The sequence below is a fragment of the Acanthochromis polyacanthus genome, chromosome 21 (genome assembly GCF_021347895.1).
Source record: "Acanthochromis polyacanthus isolate Apoly-LR-REF ecotype Palm Island chromosome 21, KAUST_Apoly_ChrSc, whole genome shotgun sequence".
In the NCBI taxonomy this organism is placed as follows: domain Eukaryota; kingdom Metazoa; phylum Chordata; class Actinopteri; family Pomacentridae; genus Acanthochromis; species Acanthochromis polyacanthus.
The window spans coordinates 30,689,685-30,716,550 of record NC_067133.1 but is presented as its reverse complement, the minus strand read 5'-3'; the positions used below and the strand labels follow the sequence as shown (position 1 = coordinate 30,716,550).

Below are 26,866 nucleotides of genomic sequence, written 5' to 3'. Positions count from 1 at the left end.
AAGGCCAAGGTACATCAGTGTCAGATCGCACCATTCGTCGTTGTTTGAGCCAAAGTGGACTTCATGGGAGACGACCAAGGAGGACACCACTGCTGAAAAAAACTCATAAAAAAGCCAGACTGGAATTTGCAAAAATGGATGTTGACAAGCCACAAAGCTTCTGGGAGAATGTCCTTTGGACAGATGAGACCAAACTGGAGCTTTTTGGTAAGGCACATCAACTCTATGTTCGTAGACTCAAAAACCAAGCATACGAAGAAAAGAACGCTGTCCCTACGGTGAAACATGGAGGAGGCTCAGTAATGTTTTGGGGCTGCTTTGCTGCATCTGGCACAGGGTGTCTTGAAAGTGTGCAAGGTACGATGAAATCTGAAGACTATCAAGGCATTCTGGAGAGAAATGTGCTGCCTAGTGTCAGAAAGCTTGGTCTCAGTCGCAGGTCATGGGTCTTCCAACAGGACAACGATCCAAAACACACAGCCAAAAACACCCAAGAATGGCTGAGAGAAAAGCGTTGGACTATTCTAAAGTGGCCTTCTATGAGCCCAGATCTGAATTCCATTGAACATATGTGGAAGGAGCTGAAACATGCCATTTGGAGAAGACACCCATCAAACCTGAGACAACTGGAGCTGTTTGCTCATGAGGAGTGGGCCAAAATACCTGTTGACAGCTGCAGAACGCTCATTGACAAATACAGAAATCGTTTAATTGCAGTGATTGCCTCAAAAGGTTGTGCAACAAAATATTAAGTTATGGGTACCATCATTTTTGTCCAGCCCTATTTCATTAGTTTGTTTTTTTAAATAATGATGTTAATCAACAATTCAAAAGTGATGGCTGATTTTGATTATTTAATTTTCAATAAATTTTTATTGTTACTTTTGTGAGTTTCAAGTGATTTCAGTGAGAATTGTGGGTTTTTCCTTCTTTAACTGAGGGGTACCAACAATTTTGTCCACGTGTGTATGTAGCCCTGTGACAGACTGGTGACCTGTCCAGGGTGTCCCCTGCCTTCACCCGAGTCAGCTGGGATAGACTCCAGCACCCCCCATGACCCTAGTGAGGATAAAGCGGTGGATAGAGAATGGATGGCTGAACGGAGACTCACAGCCTGAAAAATGGATTCAACCATGAATCATAAAGATTCCACCTGAGAGAGGTTTTAGTTCCAGCTCAGATAAAATCTCAGCTCTGAAAACATCTCAGTGCACTTTTACTGCAAGGTTCACTTCTGAATCAAGCATTTTTTTCCAGCTACAAATTTAAAACATAATTTTAAATATAATTGTTAGGTACCGCTTCCTTTGCACTTTAAAGCTGTTAGTAAAACTCTTCAACGTTCTGATCACATCTCAGCTGTGCACATGTGTTTCCAACATACTTTCTGTGTGCTGAAATTAGCTTTCATGGTACCGTTGTTAAGCGCACGCTCTGTCTAATTTCAATAAAGGAAAATGTGAGAACGCACAGCGACCTTCTAACTCTCATCTTAAACAGGACACACACACACCAGTGTTGCTGCCTAATTTAAATTGTGGTGGAGATTGGAAACATGTGTCTGCCGTTAGCAAACAGCTGACGGATGTGAATCTCAGCATTTGGTCTGTCGTTGGAGGCTGTATCTAGCCGGCTGGTCAGCCTTCAGTCGTAGTAGCTCATCCTCTGAGAGGTGACAGGAACTTCCACTGGGCAATAAAGGCAGTGGATGCAGGGTCTCCTCCCCCACTGCTGCCAGAAGCCCTTTCTGTCTCACTCAGCTTCCACTCATGGACTCAGTAAGCCAGTGTAGTGTGTCTTAGAGAAGCTTTCTTTGAGGTGTAGTCAAGGTATGACGACGGTCCATGAATTTGTGTGTTGAACGTAAATTTCCAGAAAAGTCCGTGCAGATGGTTTGCTCTTATGGATTTCAGTTTCGTGGTCGGTGTCATTTTTCCACAGACCTGTAGTGTGAAGGAACACTTTGTCCCTTAATGCTCATCCTGGGAACCACAGATGTTCAGATCAGAATTCCACATCATAAATTCTACATTGAAATTCATCAGGTCAGATACAGTTTTCACAATAAATGAGGTGAATATGATAACTGGTATTTGAATTTCAACAGCAAGAATTCAGTAATGATTTAATTTCTTGTTCAGCTGCTGAGATTCAGACCATTCTGGCAGGTATTAACCCAACGTACCCTAATGGCTTTGGCTTTCTGATATGAATTATTGTTCTTGGTGGTTGGATTGATCGTGAAGACGTCTCTTTTTGTCGTATCCAGCCTCCTGCACACTGAGCTGAGGCTGTCAGGCAGATTAGGGGTGTTTGATGTTTATGTTAATATGTGACAGTCTTTATGGTGCTGGAGTCTCATGTCGGAGTGTGTTTGTGCCCGAGGCCACGGGCCGGTGTCGGCCTTGTTTCATTTGTATGGATGAGTGGGCGTGTCGGCACCACAGGCAGCCTGCTGCTCACCTAGCGGCCTTTTCTTCTTCCTCTGTCTGCCATGGATGTATGATTACGGTCCCCTGGCTGAGCATTCTGTAGCAGCATTAGTATTAGGCCCCATCCACACGAAGACGAAACGCTGAACAGTTTCAAAAACCATCCCCGTAAAGACGAAGGCGTCTCAGAAAATCTATGTGTCTACATGAATGCACTCGATACGCATGGAAACGCTGTAAAACACATGCCAGACCTCTAGGGGCGCTGTTACGATATGACGGAAACGCGCAAACAGAAGAAAAAACTGTGGGCATGCGCACTTGTGGCAAAAGTTGTAAACAGAGAGCTTCATCAGCACATTTGCTACACTGTACGCTGCCATTGTTGTTGTTGTTGCCGCGTGTGGTGCATGCGTGTCAATGAAGATACGAAACTATGACGCAAGCGTTTCTGAAAAGCAGCGGATCGCCCGTACACACGGAGCTGCATAAACGGCATTTCAAAATCTTTCCACTCTGGAACTCGTTTTCAAAAATGATCGTTTACAGACCCCCAAAACGCCGTCTTCGTGTGGATGATAAACAGATTCGTCAAGAAACTTATACATTTAGACCTCGTTTCGTCTTCCTGTGGACGGGGCTTTAGTAGACGTTAAAATCAGCCAAGTGTTAAAACGTTGACTTCCATTTGCAGACTAGACTTTACATCTGCTGCCTGACGTCTCCACTGAGCTGGAACTGATTGAGATGAGGACGAGGGTTGGTGGCTCTGGAGGCCAACAGGACATCTTTTATCTCCTTCTGCTCTTAGACTTTGTACTTGACAAGACTTTGGGGAATTTTTTTCATCCACATCTTGAGTTGATCTGCCCAAGATGAAATAAAACTACCTTTTTTTCCTTCAGAGATTCCTCAGACCAGTTTTTATTTTGTCCACTTTTCTGAATAGTTGGAGTTTTCATCAGTATGTTACAGCAAATGACTGCAATTCCTGCTTTATGTGTATCGTGTGCCACCAATTTTCACATCTTGAAGTCATCTTGGATCTTAAAAACAACATATTAAAAGTTTTACAGATTTGTGGCCAGTAAAATGCTAACTAACCACGTTAACTCAGTTTTTAAAGATACTGGTAAGTTTCCTTACATTTCTTTTGGAAATTGTATCAGTCTGATAGTTTTCTTTACTAACTTGTTCTTAATTCAAAGGCAGCCCATGTACACATATTTAACTTTGGGGAAAAAACTCAATTTAAAACAAAAAGGCGATCACATACATATATTACCATGAATGCACAGGAAAGTGTTCATTGTTGTTTGGAGCTCAGAGACAGCATTTTAGAGTCACACTGAATGTTGAACCTTTAATTTGAAGTTCACAGCTTAAATGCTGTGCTGGATTTAAATCCTGTATAGCCAAATGAATCTTTAGTGGTGCAACGCTGTTGTTTCTCAGTTGATCACCTGATTCTTTCCACAATCAGATTTCTGCCTTAGCAAGCAACAATCTGTGTGTCCAAACATCACTAGAAAGCATCAGCCTGTTGGACTGCACATGGGGATTGGCAGTGGTGTTTACGTTGCCACGGTTACATGAAGCTTTTAATTCAGAATTGTTTATTCAGAATTAACTCATTTGGAATTATAGTTTTGTGCTTCACATTTATATGGAAATATTAATTCCAAATTAAGGTTTACATGGACCGCACGTTTATTCCCCTTCCTTAATTTTGCTGTAACGCTTGGTCGTTGGAAGGGATTCTGATTGGACAGGGAGTGGACGTGATGTATCTCTGTTTACTGGAAGAAAACAAACTCCATTTGCCGGGGCATTTCTTTTCCCCAACAACATGGAGGAACAACTAAAAAGCACGCGTTTCGCTTTGCTTTTTATTGCCGTTTTGAAACAGCAACACAACAGTGGCGTACTGCTTCTGTCGCAGAACGTGTACGTCGCTACGTCATCGCTACATGAGGAGCCAGGTATGCGCTGAATGACTGGAATTAACTAAAGTACATGAGTAGAACGTACACAGGAATTAGTTTATTCTGAATTAACATCGGAATAAGCCAGGTAGTTTATTTGGAATTAACTTTTTAACTTGGAAGTAAGTGTTTACAAGGAGATTTTAAAGCGGAATTAACTTTAATTCCTAATTAAAGAGGAATTAAAGATCTCATGTAAACGTGGCAACTGAAGTGGTACAGTATCTATAATGAGAAATACATGAAAATGATAAACAACTGCAGACGTGTTTCCTGTCTTTAGCACAGGTTGCCGGCTGCTAATATTACTTAATATTACTCTGTTAAGCTTTAGAAATCTGACCGTGGTGGTCTTTCATAGCTGAACGTATCTCCACAGCCGTGTGTCAGTGTGGGACCTTCACGCTCGTCCGCTCGTCCGTAGCGACCTGAAACTCGGCCGGACGAGTAGATATTACGATATCTACATTCTTGCTCGTCCGCCCGGTCGACCGCCGCTCAGAAAGACACATTAAACTAGAAAAGCACTCGGAGAGTGCAGACCTCCGCCAGGCCATCGCTCAATTGTACAGATGACCAATCGGAGGTCTGTCTGTTTGTCTGTTAACAGCATAACCCAAAATGTAATGGACGGATTTAATATAGTTTTAACAGTTTGTGCACAAAGCATAACATGCATGTACAGTGTAACAGCACAGTGTTTTGACGCACGCACATAACGGTAGCGTTGCGCGCGCGTGTGACGGTACCGTACGCGTCGCCGCCGCTTCATTTCGTCGGTCCCGACTCGCTAGGGCAGCCCGAACCGGCCGCGCGGAATTCGGCCGTCGCCCGGGATCTTTGTGCACAAAGCATAACATTCATGTACAGTGTAACAGCACAGTGTTTTGACGGCGGTGCCACGACGCTGAAGTTGGCTTCCGATTCGGCAGCTTCCGATTCGGCACTTAAGGGAAAAGTTAAGGGGAAATGAAATGAGCGTGCCGTGCCACAGTTTATCCACTGATTATCTGTTTTTTTCGACACTTCTTGATGTGTAAACATTTTAGACATTTGGGTAAGACATTAACTATGCCTGACAAGAGGTATTGTATTGGTAAAATTGGTATTTTATTTGTGAAAACGTTTAAGGGGATATTTCACCGTTTTTGCTTTATAACCAGTCCTTATTAGACCAGGTCCAGATTGAAAACCACTGTACCTACACTCTTCAAATCTGGACTGAATTATTCTACAGAGCCTGTAGATTCATAAAAACACAGTGTCTGATTTGTGAAAACTTTATTCTATTTGTGAAAATGCCATAAAGGCACTTTTCAATGCTATTTGTCATCTGGGATGGGGTTGCGCAACTTATTTATACAATTAGTCTGAACAATGGCCTCTACAGATAATGTAACAATGATATAAGAATGCATTTTTTATGTTTTCTCATTCTTCTTCCTTTGATATGTGATTACAGGTACCTTGGTTTTGGATGCAAATTTTGTCCTTCTAACTTTTGGGAGTGTTAACTCTTTTTATGTCAAGTTTTGTCTTTGTAATGATCTGACCAGTCATTCACAAAATACTCACAATATATGTCAACAATGGTATAATGAACCTGTGACACCCTATTTCTATCATTAATAAACACTGACAATCTTCAACTTACATGGACATGGTACATGGACTTTCAAAAAAATGTCAACAGAATTATTAACAACAAAACCAACAACAACAATAATAATGATACCGTATTTTCACGACTATAAGGCGCACATAAAAGTCTTAGATTTTCTTCAAATTGTGCGGCGCGCCCTATGGTGCAGTGCGTCCTGTGTGTGTTGTTGTAAGGCGGACGTAGACCAGGTGGTTTTTTCCACGCATCACCATCGCTGTTGATCTGTGACTCTATGCGTGCCCATCTCACAGCCGATGTGAAAAAACAAGTGAAGCAAATGAACTCTGAGCTTGCTGTCATTCCGGGAGGCCTGACAAAGGAACTCCAACCGCTGGACATCGGTGTGAACCGGCCGTTCAAAGTAAGGCTGCGAGCGGCGTGGGAGCGATGGATGACCGATGGAGACCACAGTTTCACTAAGAGTGGAAGGCAGCGCCGGGCGAGTTACGCCACAATTTGCCAATGGATTGTAGATGCTTGGGCTAACGTGTCTGCTGGCACTGTTGTTCGAGCTTTCGCAAAAGCCGGCATCATTTCCGAGGCGCCGCACGGCACGGAAAGTGACTGACAGTGAAGAAAGTGAACCTGGCATGTTTGATGGAGGTTTAGCGCAGCTGTTCAATTCAGAAACAGAGGATGAGGACTTCCATGGGTTTGATTGATGACGATTACCGGTAAAAAAAAGTGAATACCAAACTCAGTTTTGCTCCCGCTCTATTTTTAAATACGCACACTTGTGTGCTTGTTTTATCTGTGTTTTACCATGCCCGCGACTATTGATGATTAAAAAATGTTAGTACTTTGTAATCAATACTTAAATAAAGCACAACCAAACTCAGTTTTGCTCCCACTCTATTTTTAAATACGCACACTTGTATGCTTGTGTGTGTGTTGTTGTTGTAAGGCCGACGTAGTAGAGGACACCATGAGAACGTTAAAGGGGGAAGTGTGGGCGTGGATTGTATATAAAACCCTCGCCATATAATCAGGTGCGCCTTATGTGTGTGTTAAATACAGTAATGGCACACATAACTGAGACTGCGCCTTTTGGTACAGTGCGCCTTTTGGTCGTGAAAATACGGTAATAATAAGAATAAGTATAAGGTTAAGTATAGGTTCTCGACCTAGACCTGGTCTAATGTGGTCTATATGCTGAAAAAACAGTAAAATGTGCCTTTATTGCATTTTCACAAATAGAATAAAGTTTTCACAAATCAGACTCTGTGTTTTTATGAATCTACAGGCTCTGTAGAATAATTCAGTCCAGATTTGAAGAGTGTAGGTACAGTGATTTTCAATCTGGACCTGGTCTAATAAGGACTGGTTATAAAGCAAAAACGGTGAAATATCCCCTTAAACGTTTTCACAAATAAAATACTAATTTTACCAATACAATACCTCTTGTCAGGCATAGTTAATGTCTTACCCAAATGTCTAAAATGTTTACACATCAAGAAGTGTCGAAAAAAACAGATAATCAGTGGATAAACTGTGGCACGGCACGCTCATTTCATTTCCCCTTAACTTTTCCCTTAAGTGCCGAATCGGAAACTGCCGAATTGGAAGCTAACTTCAGCGTCGTGGCGGCGCCGCCGCACGCACGTAACGGTAAAGTACGCGTCGCCGCCGCTTCGTTCCGTCGGTCCCGAATCGCTCGGGCAGACCGAACCGGCCGCGCGGAATTCAGCCGTCGCCTGGGATCGATCTGGCGACCTCTGTCTGTACAATTGTCCTTCGACCTTCAAAAAAATCCTGGATCCAGACGGTGATCCGGATCACCTCCAAAATCTAAGCGATTATTACTTTTGCTCTTCCGGACATCCTGTAAAAATTTGGTGAAAATCCGTCCATGACTTTTTGAGTTATGCTGTTAACACACACACACAGACAGACAGACAGACAGACTCCGGTGATCACATAACCTCCTGGCGGAGGTAATGATTTCTTACCAATTTAAAACAACGAATAACTTCTTGGGTCTCAACCTGCAGGAGGCCGCCATCTTGTGTCATTGCACATCGCTTTCGCGCAGGTTTCAGTTTCCGGTTGGGGTTCGTGTGGATGTTGAGCGATGTCGATTCCGACTCTAACCATTTATTTATATTTATTGCTTCAGTTCCCAGCTTTGCTTAGGGGTCTCACTTCGATCACTCAATGACAGTACAGAGGGGGCTATAATGGATAATGAAGAGTTTCATTTCTGATTTTTCTTATTATTCGATGTTTGGAGGTTCGATTCCCACATCTCCACACAGGTCTCAGTTTGGATCACACAGGTTATTAGGGCAGACGCTTGGGTTTTGTTATCAAGGAATATTCTCAGGGATGATGTGGTCTTAGGACTTTTTTGGTATGACATTTGTGTGACATTTCTGTGCTAACTAAGAGACTTTGTGCTAACTTGTCTAAGTCATATTTGTTCTTGTTGGTCAGAGAGACTATTTAATGATAATATGAAGATATTAGTATTGGATATGAAGATATATAGACTTGGTATGATGATGATGATATTATAATATCTCATATTTGCTTATCAGAGATAAGTTTATTTCAATGTTAGATAGATGATACTAGTAATAATGTACATAGTTATGTTAAAAATTATCTCAGGATGATGATCTCAGTGCTACTGGAGGACTTGATGTTACATTTAAATTTTCAATGTTATTTCTGTAGAGTTGCCATATTAAAAGTGATCATAATGATCTCAGGATGATGATCTAAGTTTTACTGGAGTGTAGTATTAAAGTTACACAAGATATAATTAAAGATTTTTTAAAAAGTGACTTTTTAATCAATTTTATTTTTTACTTCAACTAAAAAAAAACGCCGCGAATTACGGACGACCAGAAATTTGTACGGACTACCAAAAATTTGGATTTGGCAGGAGTTGGTCGTCCGTAATTTGCTGTACGGACGACCAAGGATTTTGACGAAGGTCCCACACTGGTGTGTCAGTGCTGGAAACCTTCTCCGTGGACCTCACCATCAGTCTGCTGTAAGGGCTTGTTTGGATGGTGCTCAGCCCGGCATGCAGCCCTGGTGCCCCTGTTTAGGTGAAGCATTGAGCACTGCCAGAAAAAGAGCCACGTAGGCCTGCCCTAAAACACGACCCAAATGTTTGATGAAACTTTACATTTTTAGTGTTTGGAGGTTGTTGTTGCTGTTTCCTTGAACAAAGGGGATTTTAAAATGGATTTTTAGCCACTGGATGAGGAGAAAAGCAGGTTTATACTCAAACTCTACATCCAGTTAGTCAGACTACTGCTATTGTGTGACTGCATTTAACTGAAATTTCCTTGTTTGCAGCTGTCTGACGGTCTTTATTGTCGCTCACTTTTACTTTTCTGACAGTGTGTGTTTTACTTCCTGGTTTGGCCCACGTGTTGGCTTTATGACCTCGTTGCTGTAGCCTGATCAGGTGGTTTTACAGAGGAGGATCGACCAGGTTTCACAAAAACCCCGAATCCACACTCCCAACGTAAAACAGTAAAGAGTAATATGTCATCATCCTCCTCATTATGTCGGCTGACTTGCAGACAGACGTTTCTTTACGGCCATCGTCAGTGTTAGCATATATAAAACGTCATTCATTATAGTTTTGTTCTCTTAGAATGATCTTTCTCTGCACACTAATCATAAATATGAAGGTCTGATTCAGGTGTTAATCATACAGTAATTCCTGTACAGCTGCACTGAGACACCAGCTAATCCCCGTTTATCACTCCTGAAAAACCTGAAAGTGTGATGGACTGTGCTGCTATAAAACAGGACAGAGCATGTAGGGCAGAGGTCTCCTCTTCATGTTTCTGCTGCTAAATTCATACTTCATCCATAATTCCATGGTTTGGGAATAATATAGTTTATCATAATACCATAAATATGGGATCAGCATTTTGTGATTTGTTGATTTTTCTGAGCCTCGTTTAGGATGCTTGTGGATGAGCTGACTCAACGTTTAGCCAGCATTTCCTGTTAAGACTCTTCCAGTTAGAGTACGGTCGCACTCTGTAAAGCCCACAGTTTTGTTGTTTTTATTGTGACGTGAAGAAACTCTGAAGCTGCAGGAACAGAAGGAGGGAGATTAAAACGTTTGCTCACGTGCATCATCAAAAATGCACTGATACAACCTAAAATATTGTTGTTATTCTTCTTATAAGTTTTGGTGTCTTTACGGTACTGGCTGCTGTACATCTTTGCCGTCTTTGTGTTCGTCTGAAGTGTTTTTGTGGTTAACGACAATAGCCACACCATGGTGTCCAGATCGTGGAATGACTCGTCTCTATGGCTTTCCTTTTTCTTTGTACTTTCTTTGTTCAATTGGACGAACACTTACCTGCTTTCCCGGTGTACGTAGCCTTGTTTCCTCTAAACCTAAAGTCCTTCTAGCGTTGCTGTGATTTGCTCCCTCTTGAAACAGAGAGAGGGGACATTGTACTATTTCCATCTCTGAGTCTGTAAGGCAGCAGCAGCCTGTTATTATCTACCAGCCTGAAGAGTCTAATTCAAGATTTTAATGCAGCTGCTGAACGGCTCTGTGTGAATCAGAGCCATGGAAAGAAATGTGCTCTTCAGGTGAGAATAGTAGGAGTCAGATGTGGGGATTCTCTGGTTAGTAGACGCTCCATTGTCACTACTTGGCCTATTATTGGATGCTCCTAGACGTGTTCATCATATCCTCATTATGTAATGAGCAAATTCACAGCATACTTTTAGCCTTTTAAAGAGAATCGCTGTATTGAAGACCCATCTTCTTCTCCAGCTGGCGTTTTGGCTGCTTCTTCCTAAATCTGTGTGGTCTCAGTGGCAGCCGGGGGAAGGTGCAGGTGTTTGCTCTCAGCTCCATCGTTGTTGCTTTCACCTAAAGCTCAGATATTTCATTCAAAGCCTGTGGCTGTGATATTTAAGCTCCTGTTAATTGCAGCTATATTTCATTGAGGAGCAGGTCGGCTCTCTCTCTGGTCTGAATAACCCTGAGCTAGGCGTGTGGAGGGGCGTGGCTGCTGTGGTGGTAAAATGTTTATTGGCTGACATACGCAAACACACCTGCAGCCTCACGTGAAGGCCGTCGGCAGAGACGCGTGATGCGGTCTGTAACCTTCATTAAGGTTCTCTTAATGGTACCTGTGTGTTCAGTCTACATATTTTCTTCTTCTGTAGGTCTCTCAGCTGCAGAGGAAGAACTTTCCTCTTGTTCTCAGTGCTAGAATTACAGCAGGGACTGACCTGCTTTATTTTTTATTTTAGAAGTAAGCTGACCATATGTGAAAGTGCACATTACACCTGTTCAGTCCGATGGTCTTTGGATAGACAGAGGGAAGCTAATATGACAGTTTAAAACGATGTCAGACACTGATGAAATGCACACTGGAAAGCCACACTGCTAAGTCCTGTAGATAGTTTTAGTTTTAAAGGTTTCAAAGGAACAGCTACCAAAGATCTACTGGTGTTCATGTCCTATTGATCCTCTTCAAATGTGCCTCTATGTGCACGTCTAATCCATTATTATTATTATTGTTATCATTGTTATGCGAGTGTCCACTGCAGACTGAGCCGTTGGTGTCGGGCATAGTGGATAGGCCTCCTGCCAAACATAGATAAGGCCGGGAGATAAAGTTTGATATTATGAGTAATGTTTATATTCGATTCATTTTAGGGATGAATCTGTAACGTGTTTATTATCATTAATTAATGACAGAAAAAAATAACGCATTTAACTGCACCTTTGTCAGTTCCCTAATTTGTTGCGAACTGGTAACTCTGATGAACACTCCAGCCCAGTAGGTGGCGCTAATGAACCTAAAGTCTGATTTCCAGCCGTGAAGAAGACCCACAGGACGCCATCAGCGGCTTGGTGGCAAATTTCTCCTTTATTAAAAAACTGTTCAGCACAAAGTATTTCTGAAACCGTGTGATAATAATCTGAATCTGTCCTGGTTTTAGTTCAGTGACGGCTGGTTGAGACATTTAAGTTTCGTGACGCGTCGGACTGCCGGTCCCCATGCCTTATTAGCATAAATGAACCAACTTTATGAAATGAGCTGCAGGCCGACGCACCATACGTTAGCTATGACAGTCCTGATACCGGCTAACAGTGGAGCCATCCCATAATAGACCACTTTAGAAGACACTGAAGGTGTTTGAGTTCACAGAAAGTCTTCAAATGTTGAATCTAATCACTATAATGTCACTTTGAGTCTGCAGTAATCTGTGAATGTAGCAGAAATATGAAAAGAAATGAAACAAACATTTTGGGTGTTTAAGTTCACATATATGAATATTCATCCATTCATTCTCAGCCAACATTTATTGGAACTGAAACACTTTGCTTATTGTCAAATATTTATATTTAACAATAATGTGAGTTGTTAATTACAAAGCCTCTAATTAATTAGATTTTTTTCCAAATCATAAAAAATATACGTTTTTTTATAATTGCGTTCCACCACTAGTTTTTTTACAGTCAATGATTTTCCTTTTAAACGGCACCAGACTCCATCCTTTCAGTGGACCTTTTTTCTAGCTCTGAAATCAGTTGAAACTTTCTGTTGCCAGACAGATATCTGGTTTTTGAGGCTAACTGATATTTGAGACATAACACTAATAACTTATTTTTTCTCTATTTTGTCATGTATTTTTCTACTGAGTCAAATCCACTCAACTTCAGTTTGATTGATATTATCTCAAGTAAACAATGAAATAAAAAGTTTTCTGAAAACTTATCAAAACGGAGTTATCTGTTTTTGCAAATGAACTCTTCATATATATAACTTTAATAAATTGGACCTGTCTGTGAGGCCTAAAGAAAGTCTTGTTTATACACTGAGCCATTGTAGTCAAATATTTGCTTTCCTGTTGTCTCTACTGGTTTAGTTTGGATGTAATAGCTGGCTGTAACAGATGGTTTGATGTACCACTGAACTGCTGAAAACAATCGGTCCGTTTAGCACTTTAGGATTTCACACCTCTGTTTTGTTATGTACAGAGTTGTGTGTGTGTGGTGTGAAAGCAAAGCAGACCAACAACATGATTTTGTCATATTAACCACAATTACGTTCTGTCACTGAACACGGGACTGTCCAGGAAGAAACATGTAAACGCCATGTATGTTGCCATGCAGTTTTGCTAATCTGTTTAAACAGATGTGCAGTGCTTGTGGCCGACTAGTGGAAAATGAGGCCTTTAATGCTGGTAGATCTGAATTCCATCAAAAAGCCTGACTTCGGACAGACAGCTAAGGTTTAAATTGTAGTCCTAACTGCCTGATCTGTGGTGATGCTGCACAGTGAAGCTCTGTCTCTGTTTGGTGGTTTATTAGTCTTTGGGATGTATCAGAGATGATGGCTAAGTCTCATTTTGCTCTCTGTCTTTTTTTAGATCTCGTATCTCTGTTTGACCTGGAAAATGACCTTCCGGATGAGCTCATCCCCAATGGAGACCTGGCAATGGGAATGTCCTCTAATGGGGGCCCGGGTGGAGGAGGTCCTGGTCTCAACTCAATCGTTCCCGATGCAGCTGCTAAACATAAGCAGCTTTCTGAGCTCCTGCGACCAGGAAGCTCCTCCATCTTAGGAGGCGGTCTCAACTCTGGCAGCCCCCAACAGGGAGGCATGGTGGGGAGCCAGCTGGGTGCTGTGCTGGGTAAAAGCCCATTGGGGCAGGGCTCACCCAATCACCAGTCTCCACAGGGCCAGAAAGGAGGGGCTTCTGGACAAGGTAATGGAAGCACAGGTATGGGCTTCAACCAGGCCATGCTGAACAGCGGGCAGGGTCACGGTGTCATGGGCCAGGCTGGACAGGTGATGAACGGGGCTATGGGACCAGCAGGCCGTGGGAGACCGGGGCCCGGCATGCAGTACCAGGGCCCAGGCATGCAGGGGGCCCCAGTGGGAGCTGGACCCGGTGTTGGAGGCAGTGTGCTGGCAGAGACTCTTACTCAAGGAGGGCCCCAGATGGGTGCTCACAACGCGCTGAACGCTCAGCAAGCTGGAAACATGAACAAGGTGAGTTTAAACTTTTATTCATTAATTAGTCCCACACAGACAATCAAACATCTTATTAATAATAATAATAATAATAAACTGATTACTGCACGGCCACCTTACAGTTCCACAAACACTCACTCTTTACATGAGGTTTATCCGTTCTGTCCGGTATTCACAGTGCATTTATGACATGTAGTCACAGCATCATAACGGTCTACACACAACGCTTTCATCTCATCAGTCTGCAGCACTTCTTCACATAAAGATGTTCTCACTTTATATGCCAGTGCTTGATGTTCTTTAGGAGAGCTTATTATCGCTGTTTAGTGAACTTCATCAACCCCAGTTTGCATTATTTTCCAATGTGGATTGTATTAAAGGGCGATTATAAACTGTAGTTAGTTAGAAATAACGCTGACTCCAGCAGTGCAGCAGGCTGGTGTTGACACAGTAAACTATTCTTGGCTGTTTCATAATTTCTTGCGTCATCTCATTGTTTTATTAAACATGCAGTATATTACTATCACCTAGGCCTCATGCTAACTAGTCATCAGTTTTCTCCCACTCACCAGGTACTGATCTGGTCTCCTCTGGGTCTGCTGGAGGTAGCAGGCAGTCAGTTGGAGGTTTGGGGGGGTTGTGTGGAGCAAACTTGGCCATGCAGTCTGTTTCATCTCTGATCGATGCTGATGTGGTTATTACGCCGTTTCTATTCCGCGCTAATCTGAGGATGATGCAAACAACACAGATGTGAAGAGCTGAAGTAGTTTCATGTACCGGGAAGCTGAGAATGCAGAATAATCTACACGACTTGCAACTGGTTGTATTCTTGTGTGGATATTTAGTGCTGACTTTCAGAGACTTTGAAGTGTTCAGTGTGAGAGAATATGTCTTCCTTTGTCTGAGAGTGTCAGGGCTTTGTGGTTTGACAGGAAACCAAGGTTAAACCAACCGTCTAGTGCTCACTAAGATTATTTCAACAGACGTCACCACATGAAACAAGCCCCTCCTTCCCTCATTTCCTATGCAGACAAATACACCTTAATGCCTGTTATGTTTAAAGAAGTTTAATTAATCCATACTCTATGTGACTGTTAGTTATGTCATATTTCATACCATACCGAAACACAAGCATTAACATCCCATTAAAATACTATAATTATGCTAGAGAGCAGGAGATGGGGATAGAAGACGACCCAGATGTGAACCAGCTTGTGAGTAGTAGGGATGTATTAGTTTGTGTTTAGAAGGTAAACACCAGGATCTGGCTCATATTTACCTTGCATAGCTGCCTTCACCCAGACAGGCTGCTGAAGTGTAGGAGAGAGGTGTGTTGGCTTTTATGTTCAGAGCACGATGATTATTATTAAGAAGTAACCTGTTAATGTACAAATGGTACCACATATTTCCATTTGGAAGTGCTTGACATGGTAAAGAAATGTCGTTGCTTGCCAATATTCTGGATCTTTTTGCTTCCAGGCCTTCCTTCATGTGGAGAAACGGCTTCTTCTTTAGTTTGCTGAAAATTCCTCTTTCTGAGTGAAGTAGACATTATTTCAGTGTAAATGCTCTGTATGTGTGATGGTAAAATAGTTTGAGCAAAAGAAAGAGATAGTGAGAAACGGAACTTTTGCAGATAATTCAATTCAGTTTTATCTATTTAGTGCTAATTGACAGCATGTATCTTCTTATAGCTCTTCACATAGTAAGGATTTAAACCTTATGAATTTAAACCAAAGATCTTTAATCTTTGTTTTAAATTTATAAAATTTTAAACCTTATGAATATTAACCAAGAACAGAGAACTCAGCAATCTAAAGTAAGCAGCGAGCAACAGGAAAAAAGTGAAAAATACCCTTTAACGGGGAGTTTAAAAAAACCTTCAAAATGAGGATGAGGGGTTGGAGTGAGGATGAGGGGTTGGGGTGAGAGTGAGGATGAGGGGTGAGAGTGAGGATGAGGGGTTAGGGTGAGGATGAGAGTGAGGATGAGGGGTGAGAGGTTGGAGTGAGAATGAGGGTGAGGGGTTGGGGTGAGAGTGAGGATGAGGGGTTGGGGGTGACAGTGAGGATGAGGGGTGACAGTGAGGATGAGGGGTGACAGTGAGGATGAGGATGAGGGGTTGGGGTGAGGATGAGGGGTGAGAATGAGAGTGAGGATGAGGGGTTGGGGTGAGGATGAGGGGTGAGAATGAGAGTGAGGATGAGGGGTGAGAATGAGAGTGAGGATGAGGGGTTGGGGTGAGAGTGAGGGGTGAGAATGAGAGTGAGGATGAGGGGTGAGAATGAGAGTGAGGAGTGAGGATGAGGGGTGAGAATGAGAGTGAGGATGAGGGGTTGGGGTGAGAGTGAGGATGAGGGGTGAGAGTGAGGATGAGGGGTTGGGGTGAGAGTGAGGATGAGGGGTGAGAGTGAGGATGAGGGGTTGGGGACAGCAGATGAAGAAAAACAGTACAGTAGGTCCTCGGTTTACGACGTTCTCGACCTCCGGCGTTTCGTAGTCGCCATCTCCCATGATTTTAAGAAAGTGTTGTTCCGTCATTTTGACGTGCAGCGTTTGCGATGTTAAAACTAATTTTGCGTGGGAACTCGTTGGTGAGTGGACGAATCACATGGCGCTTTGTAAGAAAGATGGCTTTGTTTACGTTCGCCGGTTGTACACCACATTGGATTGTGCTACATTTGCTTTCTTTGTGTTGTTTTTTGAAAAAAAATTGCCCTTCATTGTGGCTCCAAAGTGCAAGCCAGACTCTTATTTTTTTATGCTATACAGTGTTTGCATGTCCCAGATTCTGATTTTACCTGTGTGTTAGCGTAGGTGAGTGACATAGGTACTTATGCATCATGGGAATCCCTTGGCAGTCTAAACCTACAGCACCATAACTAAAGGGCAGATCAGCTGATCCTGAGCAGCTCTGTCAGCTTCATCAGAGAGGAAAGTTTTAATCCTAAACTTGAATTAGAGAGGATGTCTGCCTCCAGAACCCAAACTGAAAACTGATTCCACTACGGAGGAGCTGATAACTGAAGTTTCTGCTTCTAGAACCTCTGGAACCAGCAGTGAAACTGCAGTCTGAGAGGGAAGGGCTCTGATAGGATGATCTGGAACAATCAGGTCTTTAAGATGTGATGGAGCTGCTCATGAGGAGTTTTTATGTTAGAAGAGGGATTTTAATTTCTATCCTGGATTTTACAGGGAGCCATGAAGTGAAGCTAACAGGAGAACTCTGATCTCTGTTCCTGGTTAATGTCAGAATGGTAAAAGGTTGTATTTTATATAGCGCTTTTATCCAAAGCACTTTACATGATATGTCAACATTCACCCATTCACACACTGATGGCGGAAGCTGCCATGCAAGGCGCTAACCACGACCCATCAGGAGCAAATAGGGGTTCGGTGTCTTGCTCAGGGACGCCTCGACATGAGCACGACGGGCCGAGGATCGAACCGGCAACCTTCCCGTTACAAGACGGCCACTCTACCCACTGATCCATGCCGCCCCACCGAGCCGTGCAGCCGAAATCTGGCTGCAGCGTTTAGGATCATCTGGTGGTTTTTAGGAGACTTTTTGGGACATCCTGATCATCAGGAACTACAGTAGTCCAGCCTACTGAGGAGACTTGCTGAGATCACCTGAACATCTACTTAATTAGCTGTTCCAGACCACAGCTTCTCATTTGTAGTTGCCCAGTTGATCACACAGGATGTCCTCACTCGCTGGACCATCCCACAGAGCCTTAGGGATCTGATGCATGCAAGAAGAGAAACCAACATCTAGTCCTACACAACAGATCTGTGTTTTAGTTGTTGTTCCATGTTTTATTTGGTCTCAGCAGTGATGGAGTGGCCTGTCTGTGTCCTCAATAATAATAATAATAATTGCTCTTACCTTATTCTGGTTTTTGCTATAACCAGCCGTCTGTGTCATAAACACATTTAAATGTTGCTTTTTAGACTTAACCTGAAAAATTCCAGTGAAATGACACACGTGACGTAACATATAACAAACATAACGCAGCACAGATTGAATGTCCTTTTTAATGTGTTTGATATAGTACATAGGAGAATGAGCTGGGGCAAACTTGGAGATCACTTAGAGGGATTTCACCAACTGAAGACAGTGCCTTCTTATCTGTTGTAAAAGATCACTAAAAACAGAAAGGTGCATGCCCAGAGGAGGGGTTTTGCGTGGCAGCGGTGACGTCCTGCCTGGTGACGCTCCTCTGGAATAAGAGCAGCTCAGCGGGTGGAGAGGCTGGATGTGTGAATGGGAGGGGGAAGGGCAGGCAGCAGCGCTCAGCTGTTGTGCAAGCTGGTCTTTCTGTGTGTTGCGTCCCCTCTCTCTGCTGGGCAGGGCTTACTCTGGCTGCAAAGCAAGCAGGACGCTGCTTCAGCCGCTGCTTCAGCCGCTGCTTCAGCCACAGCACAAGTCGGGCAAGGACAGCAGAAAGTTCCTGCTTGGGGCATCAGAAGAAATGGCCCAGCAAGAAAGCAAACCATTCCTCTTTCTAGATAAAGATAGATAGATGCAAATTGTTGCATTTCTGCATTTTTTTGTTTTTTGAGTGTTTTTATTTTGTCAGTTCCATTTCAAGACAGACTTGAGCTCCATGAAGAGCTTTTAAGGCTCTCTAGGTTTTCCAGGCAGCTCTGACTGGGCTTCAGACTGCAGCTGAAGGTTTTCATTTTTAGACCAACTTAGTTTACGATACCAGTGATGTTTTTCTGAGGTACACTGGTGGACTGTGAAGGATTTCAGTGTTTGGACAAGCGGTCATGGCTGTGTTCTGCCATCACTGTGGAAGATATGGCAGCAGGTAGCTCTGCATCTATGGGTACGAGCACAGTGTTGTCATAGCGTAATCTTTAGTAGCAGCTGCTGTATACAGGCTACGGGACGCATTCATTCATCATATGTACAGTAATGAAATGGACTACTGAGCCTTGTTTTCTTCCAAACAAAAACGCTGTACCCAGTGGTGATGAGCCAAAGACAATGTGAGACAAAAGTTGTGCTGGGCTTCTGTTCCTCCTGTGGCTGTATGTGGCAGGTTGATGTGCCCTCAGAGGTAGAACCTGTTCCATGTGTTCACACAAAGACCCAGAGGTATAAAATGATCTGCTGTGATGGCATGCTGAATGCAGATCTTCTGACCCCCCTCTGTCCCGTTGACCTTCTATAGATGACGATGTCTGGAGCTCCGTTCGGCCAGCAGTATGGTCAGGCTGGGGTGCAGCAGATGGGGGCGGCGGGGGTCAACGCCCAGCAGCTCCAGAACAAAACGGCCCTGTCCAACAACCTGCCCCAGTTCCCTGCCGAGATGAAGGGAGCTGGAAGTGTGCCGAACATGGTAAGTATCAACCCAGTTTTAAAACATGAACAAGGTGGAGATGAGTCCCAGCCTCTTTTCTTATGTTGGTTAGGGGAACCTTCAGTATTTATGGGTGGCTTTCCACTGGAGCCTCTGAAATACGCGAGTAAATATCTGTTAAAAAGGCATCCTCTCTTTCCCCAAAGCTTCTTACAAGTGTCCAAAACATAAAAATACTGAAATAAGGAAAAGTACCAGTAATAACTTCTTTAGATTTTAGGTGATACCTTGATCAAGGACATTTCTACAGCTTTCTTTTCATGAAGTATGCATTAAAAAGGAAAACTATGATCGCATGTTGTAGGGGACATATCAAGGCAAAATGTGGCTGGATAGCAGCTGGATGCATGTGCTAGAATCTGACTAACATCCCAAAGTAAGAATCCAGCATTTGCTTTTCGCTTCTGGTGACAGTGTCCAGTTTTGCTGTAAGTTTCGGCATTTTGCTCATGGGATGTGGAATGGTGCAGATGTCCATGTCCTAGTGGAGTTAAAGACGTTAAGTAACAGCAGCTCGTAAGTTTAGCTTCCTTTGTGATGACTTAAAAGTCGATGAGGCACTTCCAGTTGCAGACAGCAGGTTTGAGTGTTTGCTTTTTTAACGTCATGATGTCCAAAGGATTTGGCCTTTTCACTGATACATGTTGGATCTATCCAAAACCAAATGTTTGCATGTGACAATTAGCATCCTGACAGAGTTTAAAGACACTACAATTATGTGCATAGACAAATAACCAGAGAGGACACGCTGTACTGTGTGTCTGTTTCTATTAGGACAGTTTTCTTTATTAACTTGTGTGATTTTGTCCGTATAAATGCAGTCGGTCGCTGCAAAGCATCCGATGAAGCAAATTAAAGTAATCAAATACTAAACAAGTAATATTTGGTAATAATTGAGTTTAAAGTTTACTGAGTACATGGTTCATTGGCCTGAACTAAACGGCCCACACACGTCTGCATACAGCTTGACTGGTGTTATAATGCTGCAGTCATACATGTGCATTTCAAAACCAAATTTAAAATTATTGGACAGCATGTTTATTTAATGCTCTCCACTCTGTTAGAAGTTATGCTACCTGCTGAGTAGAGAGGGAGATGCAGATCTGTTCGAGGAACAACAAATAAAATCCGAAGAGGCCGGAAATGAACAATTATTTTATATTTGTATGATGATGATCTAGATTTCCATTGTTTTCCTGTTCCATATACATCAGTTTATTCTCTGAATCATTGTAGTTATTGATCTTTTCACTTTAAACACTAACACCTTGATGCCTGAATTTATTTACAAATATATTAAAAAAAAAAAATTGTGTTTTTGCTTTATAGCTGATGCTAAATTAAGTAGAGATTGTTAATTTGTCTGTAGCACAGAGAATAGATATATAATAATAATAATAACAAATGACAGTGAATATATTGGCAGAAGGATGCTGAGTTTCCCACTGCCAGGCAGGAGGCCTAGAGGAAGACCAAAGAGGAGGTTTATGGATGTGGTTAAAGAGGACATGAAGGTAGTTGGCGTGAGAGAAGAGGATGCAGCAGACAGGGTTAGATGGAGGTAATTGATTCACTGTGGCGACCCCTGAAGGGAAAAGCTGAAAGGAAAAGAAGAATAATAATAACAAATGATGAATATGGAGGGGAATGGATCCACTGTCTGAGCTGCAGTCTGATGATAAAGGGTTCAGTGTAAAATGAGGAACGTGTGGTATTCTGATCTGTGTGTTTTCCATCAGTCCCAGATGCAGCAGCAGGTAGCTTCGATGGGGATGGTCCCCGGGGCCGGGGGTGTATCAGCGGGGCCCACAGCCGACCCCGAGAAGCGAAAACTCATTCAGCAGCAGCTGGTCCTGCTGCTCCACGCACACAAGTGCCAGCGGCGGGAGCAGGCCAACGGGGAAGTGAGGAACTGCACTCTGCCCCACTGCCGCACCATGAAGAACGTCCTCAACCACATGACCCACTGCCAGGCCGGCAAGGCCTGCCAGGGTGAGTAGAAGGGAGATACTTCCAGGGGTCTGCACTAATCACTTGTATCTGGAGTTCAGACTTTTGGTGAAGTTTTGTTTTGAGAATCAGCTGCTCACACACCACGGGAATCACGTTAATATTTGAATGTGAACAGAATATTTCCACTTTAGCCTTTGATGTGACTGTTGTGATTTAGTCCTTTCTCTGCTGACCATTGCTAATTATCTGAGAACAATCTGCAGTAGATTAGCAGGTTACATTTTCTAACAGATTGTGCCTTGTGTGTGTGATGATCAGCAGTAATTAGAGCTGATAGTGTGTACTTTTCTTTGCTTTTCATGCTGCTGGAAAACACAGCATTGATATTGGATGCAGGTTTCATCTAAACAGTAATAAGCACCTGCTGCCTTCAGCTCCTCATATAAACCGTGTCCAGCATTGTTCCAAGACAGGCTGTTTATTGATCTGTATATGGGGCCGATGCCAGTGCTGAACATTCCCAATAACTGATATTATTTAGTCTTCTCCATTAATGAGGATTACTGTAAATGAATATTTGAAATGATGCTAAGACATTCCTCTGTTTACTGTCGGGTTGATTACCATTTGTCTCCTTTTCTCTTGCATATGCTGTTCTTGTTTCAGTTTTCTTTGCCTGCCGTTTCACTTTTTCTGCCTTCTCAGGCCCACATCTTAAAGCTTTATTGTGTCCTCACTAGGGGTGTGCGATATGGAAAAATATAGTTTCACGATATTTTTTCAACCAGTGTCACGATACACGATACTATCACGATATTTTTCAACGCAGTTTTTATCGTTATTTTTCAAGTTACTTAACAGGAGAACCACCTACAGGGTAACAAAAACTAAACGAAAGACCATTTAGACTAGTTGCTCTGGTTTTATTCTGCAACGCCTTCCAGTAAACAACAAAGCAAAGTGCGCTATATTCAAGGCACAGTTTCTCAGTAAAACAATTGTTTCAGGTTACACTACTAGAATAAACATAAAAAGGAATAAGAATAAACAAAATAAAATGCATCAATGAGGAAAGGTCAGTGCAAAGCTGTTAAATTCAAATGTAAACTTTAGACCTGAAGTGCAAAGACTTAAGCATAACTGGATCTGTTTCAAAAGGGAAAACAATATAAATAGTAAATACCTTGTTGAAAATAAATAAATATGAGAACAACAGAACCAACCAAGTGCAATACTGTCTGAGTCCTGACTAGACTTAGAACATGTCTTTCAATTATTTTTTTTACTTTACTTTTTGTAAGACTCATTGAACAGATCACAGATTTTTGGATTTCACCCCCACCCCCCAGTCGGACGTTACCGGGTGGAAAGAATATGCGGCGCTACTGTCTTCCTTCCGCCTCGGCTCATCCCGTCCTGTGATCACATAAAAATATATACATGTCTATAACATATACACACGTCTATGTGATCAACCCTTCCTCCCCCAGACGAAAATATTCGGAGCTCGTCTCTTCCCTTTGGCCCACTTCAGCTCATCCCGTCGTGTTCTTCGGCTCATCTCGGCTCCTCCATTCGTGTTTCTTACCACCACCCGAATGTCCGGGTGGCTGCCGAATTTGACGTCACGCTTCACTTTGTTGCATAAACACAAGACAAGATGCTGAAGACCTCCGCTGTTTGGGAAATCTTCAGTTTAACTGAAGACAAAATGAAAGCAAAATTTGGACCCGAGACCAGACGAACGGATCCGAATATTCGGGCCGTCTCCGCCACAAGCCCCGCTCCCGCTCCCGCTCCTGAGAACACAACAGATTTTCAACAAGGCAACGCGTTGCGTCGCAGCACAACAGCGACGCGTTGTTAGCTTGTAGATCTTTTATTTTTGGCGAATGACACTGTCGTACCATACAAGTATAGAGCTGCAAATCATAGAACGTGTATTCACTGTCTAATGCAGTGACTTTATCACGAGATATACGATAACTCTAAAAAGGCCTATCGTAGAGACTTTTCTATCGCCATGACGATAGGTCTCGCCTTATCGCACACCTCTAGTCCTCACACTGTTTCTAAGTAATATGTGGCTGAATGTTAACAGCTAACTGTTAGCGTAGCCGTAGCTGCTGTAAAAAAACAGTTTCTGAGCTGATTTCCTGATTTGTCACCATGGATTACGTTTCTGTTTCAGTTTTTGCAGGTTGTGTCTCTGCTAGAAGGCGTGTTGGTAAATTTAACCTTGCTTTAGAGATGTTACGGCGCTCCAGATAGCTTCAGCCACAGACCTGACAGTTAGCCTCCTAGTGATAGCTTTAACCCAGCGGCACAATAAATTCCAGCTACTCTGACACCAGCAAGTAAATAATTCAGTCCTGTTCTATGTAACAGGGAAGCTAGGAATGCTTGTGGAAGATGGTGGTATTTTTTCTGCTTCCTTGTGCACTAATTGACCAGAGCCGCTCCATCCGTCCCTGTGTGTTCAGTAGCTCAGTGATGATTGGCTGTCACTTGTGATGAATAGCCAACCAGATGGAGTTGTGGGCGGGACTTGAGTTAGTCCACAGAGTGACCACAGAGAAAGCATCAGAGCCAAAAAAGTGCATTAAATTAATGCACTAATTAAAATTATGATAGAGATGATCAGAAAAATGCCAGATAATTAACGGCCATGCTGATAATTAGTCCATCAGTATTGATTTGTATACATCTGATGATTAATTATAGAAGCTACATGAAATTTGCTTCTTTAAATTTAAACACTGAACAGACACAGTTTATCAGAATTATACATAAATGTTTTTAGGGCTGCAGCTCTTGATTATTTTAGTAATCGGGCATTCTGTCGATTATTCTGGCAATTAATCGCTAATTAATTTTAATTAATCAGATTCCATTCTTGGCAGGCGTGTTACAACAGCAGAGCGGAAATGAGCGCACATAAATCTGTTTTTATGTTTGGTGTGCATTGGTCTGCTTTAAAACAACCTGATGACTGAAGTAGTAGCCTGTGATTGGCTCATTTAGGTCAGAAAACGAGTCAAATGATCGTTAAACGCTCCTGTTTTTGAGACGAGTTTGAAGCAGAAAGTGAAGTAACAGAGAAAGGTGAAATCCGCCTTCATACCTGTTAACTCTGACTGAGGGTTCAGCTCTGTGATCTGATGAACGCTGTAGACACTAGAACAGCTGCTCAGATTCAATAGAAGCTTCAAATTTAAAATCTCTTTATTAGTTATTGATCATAGATCCGGTCCGTATAGGATGAAGTCTGGGTCTGGACTGGGACTGCGGTCAGCCAGTTGGTGACCTCAGATACAGTATGTAGTGGATTAGAAGAAGCCTCAAATCACAAGGAGTTTTAGTAATCAAATTACTTGAGGAATTGTTATATTTAACCGTCAGCCACTGTTTGAAAGTACGATGCTGATGATGTGTCTGTGAAGGTTCTCATTCATCCAGGTCATCTTAAGGTGAAGGGTTTGGTTCAGGCAACAGGATGTCTTCAAGATCACCAGAATAAGTCCAGTTTCCTGAACTAAAGCCTTCACCGATGCTGATGACAGCGTCTGGATTCACTACAGTTCCAGTGTTTTTATATTCCTGTTGTTTTCATGGTCAAATTGAGCCACTCTTCCCTTAACTGACAGCATCAGCAGACATTAGTTTAATCTTTTCTAACCCCATCATGATGCTTTTACTGCGTTTGTCATCTACCTGGAGGAGGTCTTCCAAGGTTTCAGAACTTCAGACCATATGGACACAAATGCAGGGCTGAATTTACTGTTTTATTACATGCACTGTAATTGCTACTACATAGCTGTTTGCACAGTGTTTTTATGGTCCCATTTATTCTTCACTACGTCAGCACTCATTCTACTGGCCTGCAGCGAGTTGTATGGCTTTTAGTGTTTGTTAGATGCTGGTATTGTACAGTGTCAGATGCTGCTGAATTAATCGCATCCACGCCTCACTCAGTGCCTCTCTTTACCGTTCATTTTTCTCCAGTGGCTCACTGTGCATCATCCAGACAGATCATCTCCCACTGGAAGAACTGTACACGGCATGACTGTCCGGTCTGCCTTCCCCTGAAGAATGCCAGTGACAAGAGGAATCAGCAGCGTGAGTAAACCCAGCAGCTTATTTATTTAGAAATCCATATAAAAGTAGGTGTAAGTTACCTTAAAGGTCAATGATGTAGAAGGATCCTTCCAAAACTGCAGGACATTTGGGCTCAAAATGTTTAAAAATAAACCTTCTCTTCTCCAGTGTTCTGCTCCATATTGATCAATAATAAGTATTGATTGTCTCAGCTTCCACATCAATGGTAGCATTTTTATTCCATGTTTTCTGTGCTGTTTGCTAACCCTACTCTAATCACAGTAACAGGGTTGCTAATCCATGCTAATGTGATCTTTTTCTCAGCAGTAGAAGCTAGATATTTAGCTAGCTGTTACTGCTGACCAAGAGGACAAACTGACTGATGGAAAACAGTCCAAAGAATGAGTCTGATCCTGATAATATGAGGTAGAGAGAGACATTCAATCAAGGCTGACAATGGATGAAAAGATGGAACATAGAAGAGAGGACATAGCTTTGCTCTACACATTCTTTAGGAAAACTGTTGGAGGATGGAAACGACAAAAACAAGAGAAAATGACAAAACCGTCATCACCAGGTTCTGCTAGCGTGTTGTGGGACTTGCTCCGTGTATAATTATTATTATTTAAATTAATATGTTGATTAAAAAATGTTCCCACAATTATAAGACATCAATGAAAAAAATAAAACCAAAAAAGGAGATTTAAATTATATTCTAACTGTTTTATCAGAGATCCAGTTTGGTCATCAGGGGGAGGACAAGAGAGAAATGACATTTTAGGGGAACTCCAGACTTATTTGGTATTTTAAATATTTTAAACATTCTTTTCTCCTAGTTTTTATAGAGTTGGTCTCAGGACAAGAACATTTACACAACTGCTGCATGTTCTAGGATTTTCTACATGGATTATTTGGAATTTGATGAATGGGATGTAAAATGTCGTCCAGTTCTGGAATGAGACTTAAATGTCTACATGGTTGTGGTCATTAAAAACCTTGTAAACTGTTCCTCAAGGCACTTGTCACTGAGCATCAAGCCTCAGGAGTGTGTTGTATGAAGTGGCGCCCCCTGCAGGCTGTGTTTCCCCGCTACACCGCTGTGCTGGCTCGCTGACTGAGAGCTCCAGCAGCAGAGGATTCCTCTGGAAAGGCTGGGCCTGTAAAGTGACACCCAGGGGAGGAGCTCAGGGCCTCTGCTGTCTGTAGGGGCCGGGCCCCGGGACAGCGTGCTCTCTGATTGGTTAAACGGCCGTATGACAGATTTAAATCCCCCACAGAGGCAGCATGCTCCCTGTCAGCCATCAACACAGCAGGGTGCAGCGCAGGGATTGTACATGGAGGCCCAAGATCTGCTTTTACAGGGTTTTTACTTTACACA

The 26,866-nt window shown here is 42.6% G+C and overlaps 1 protein-coding gene across 2 annotated transcripts in view; it reads left to right on the top strand.

The window, feature by feature from the left end:
* The window catches only part of crebbpb (CREB binding protein b), a 46,546-nt gene that overhangs the window by 3,714 nt on the left and 15,966 nt on the right, over positions 1-26,866 (top strand). For both annotated transcript variants that reach the window (XM_022195334.2, XM_022195333.2), the window contains exons 2-5: positions 13,458-14,083; positions 19,249-19,416; positions 21,177-21,429; positions 25,396-25,509. In XM_022195334.2, coding sequence (XP_022051026.2) covers positions 13,458-14,083; positions 19,249-19,416; positions 21,177-21,429; positions 25,396-25,509 — 1,161 coding nt within the window. The remainder of the gene's footprint in view (positions 1-13,457; positions 14,084-19,248; positions 19,417-21,176; positions 21,430-25,395; positions 25,510-26,866) is intronic.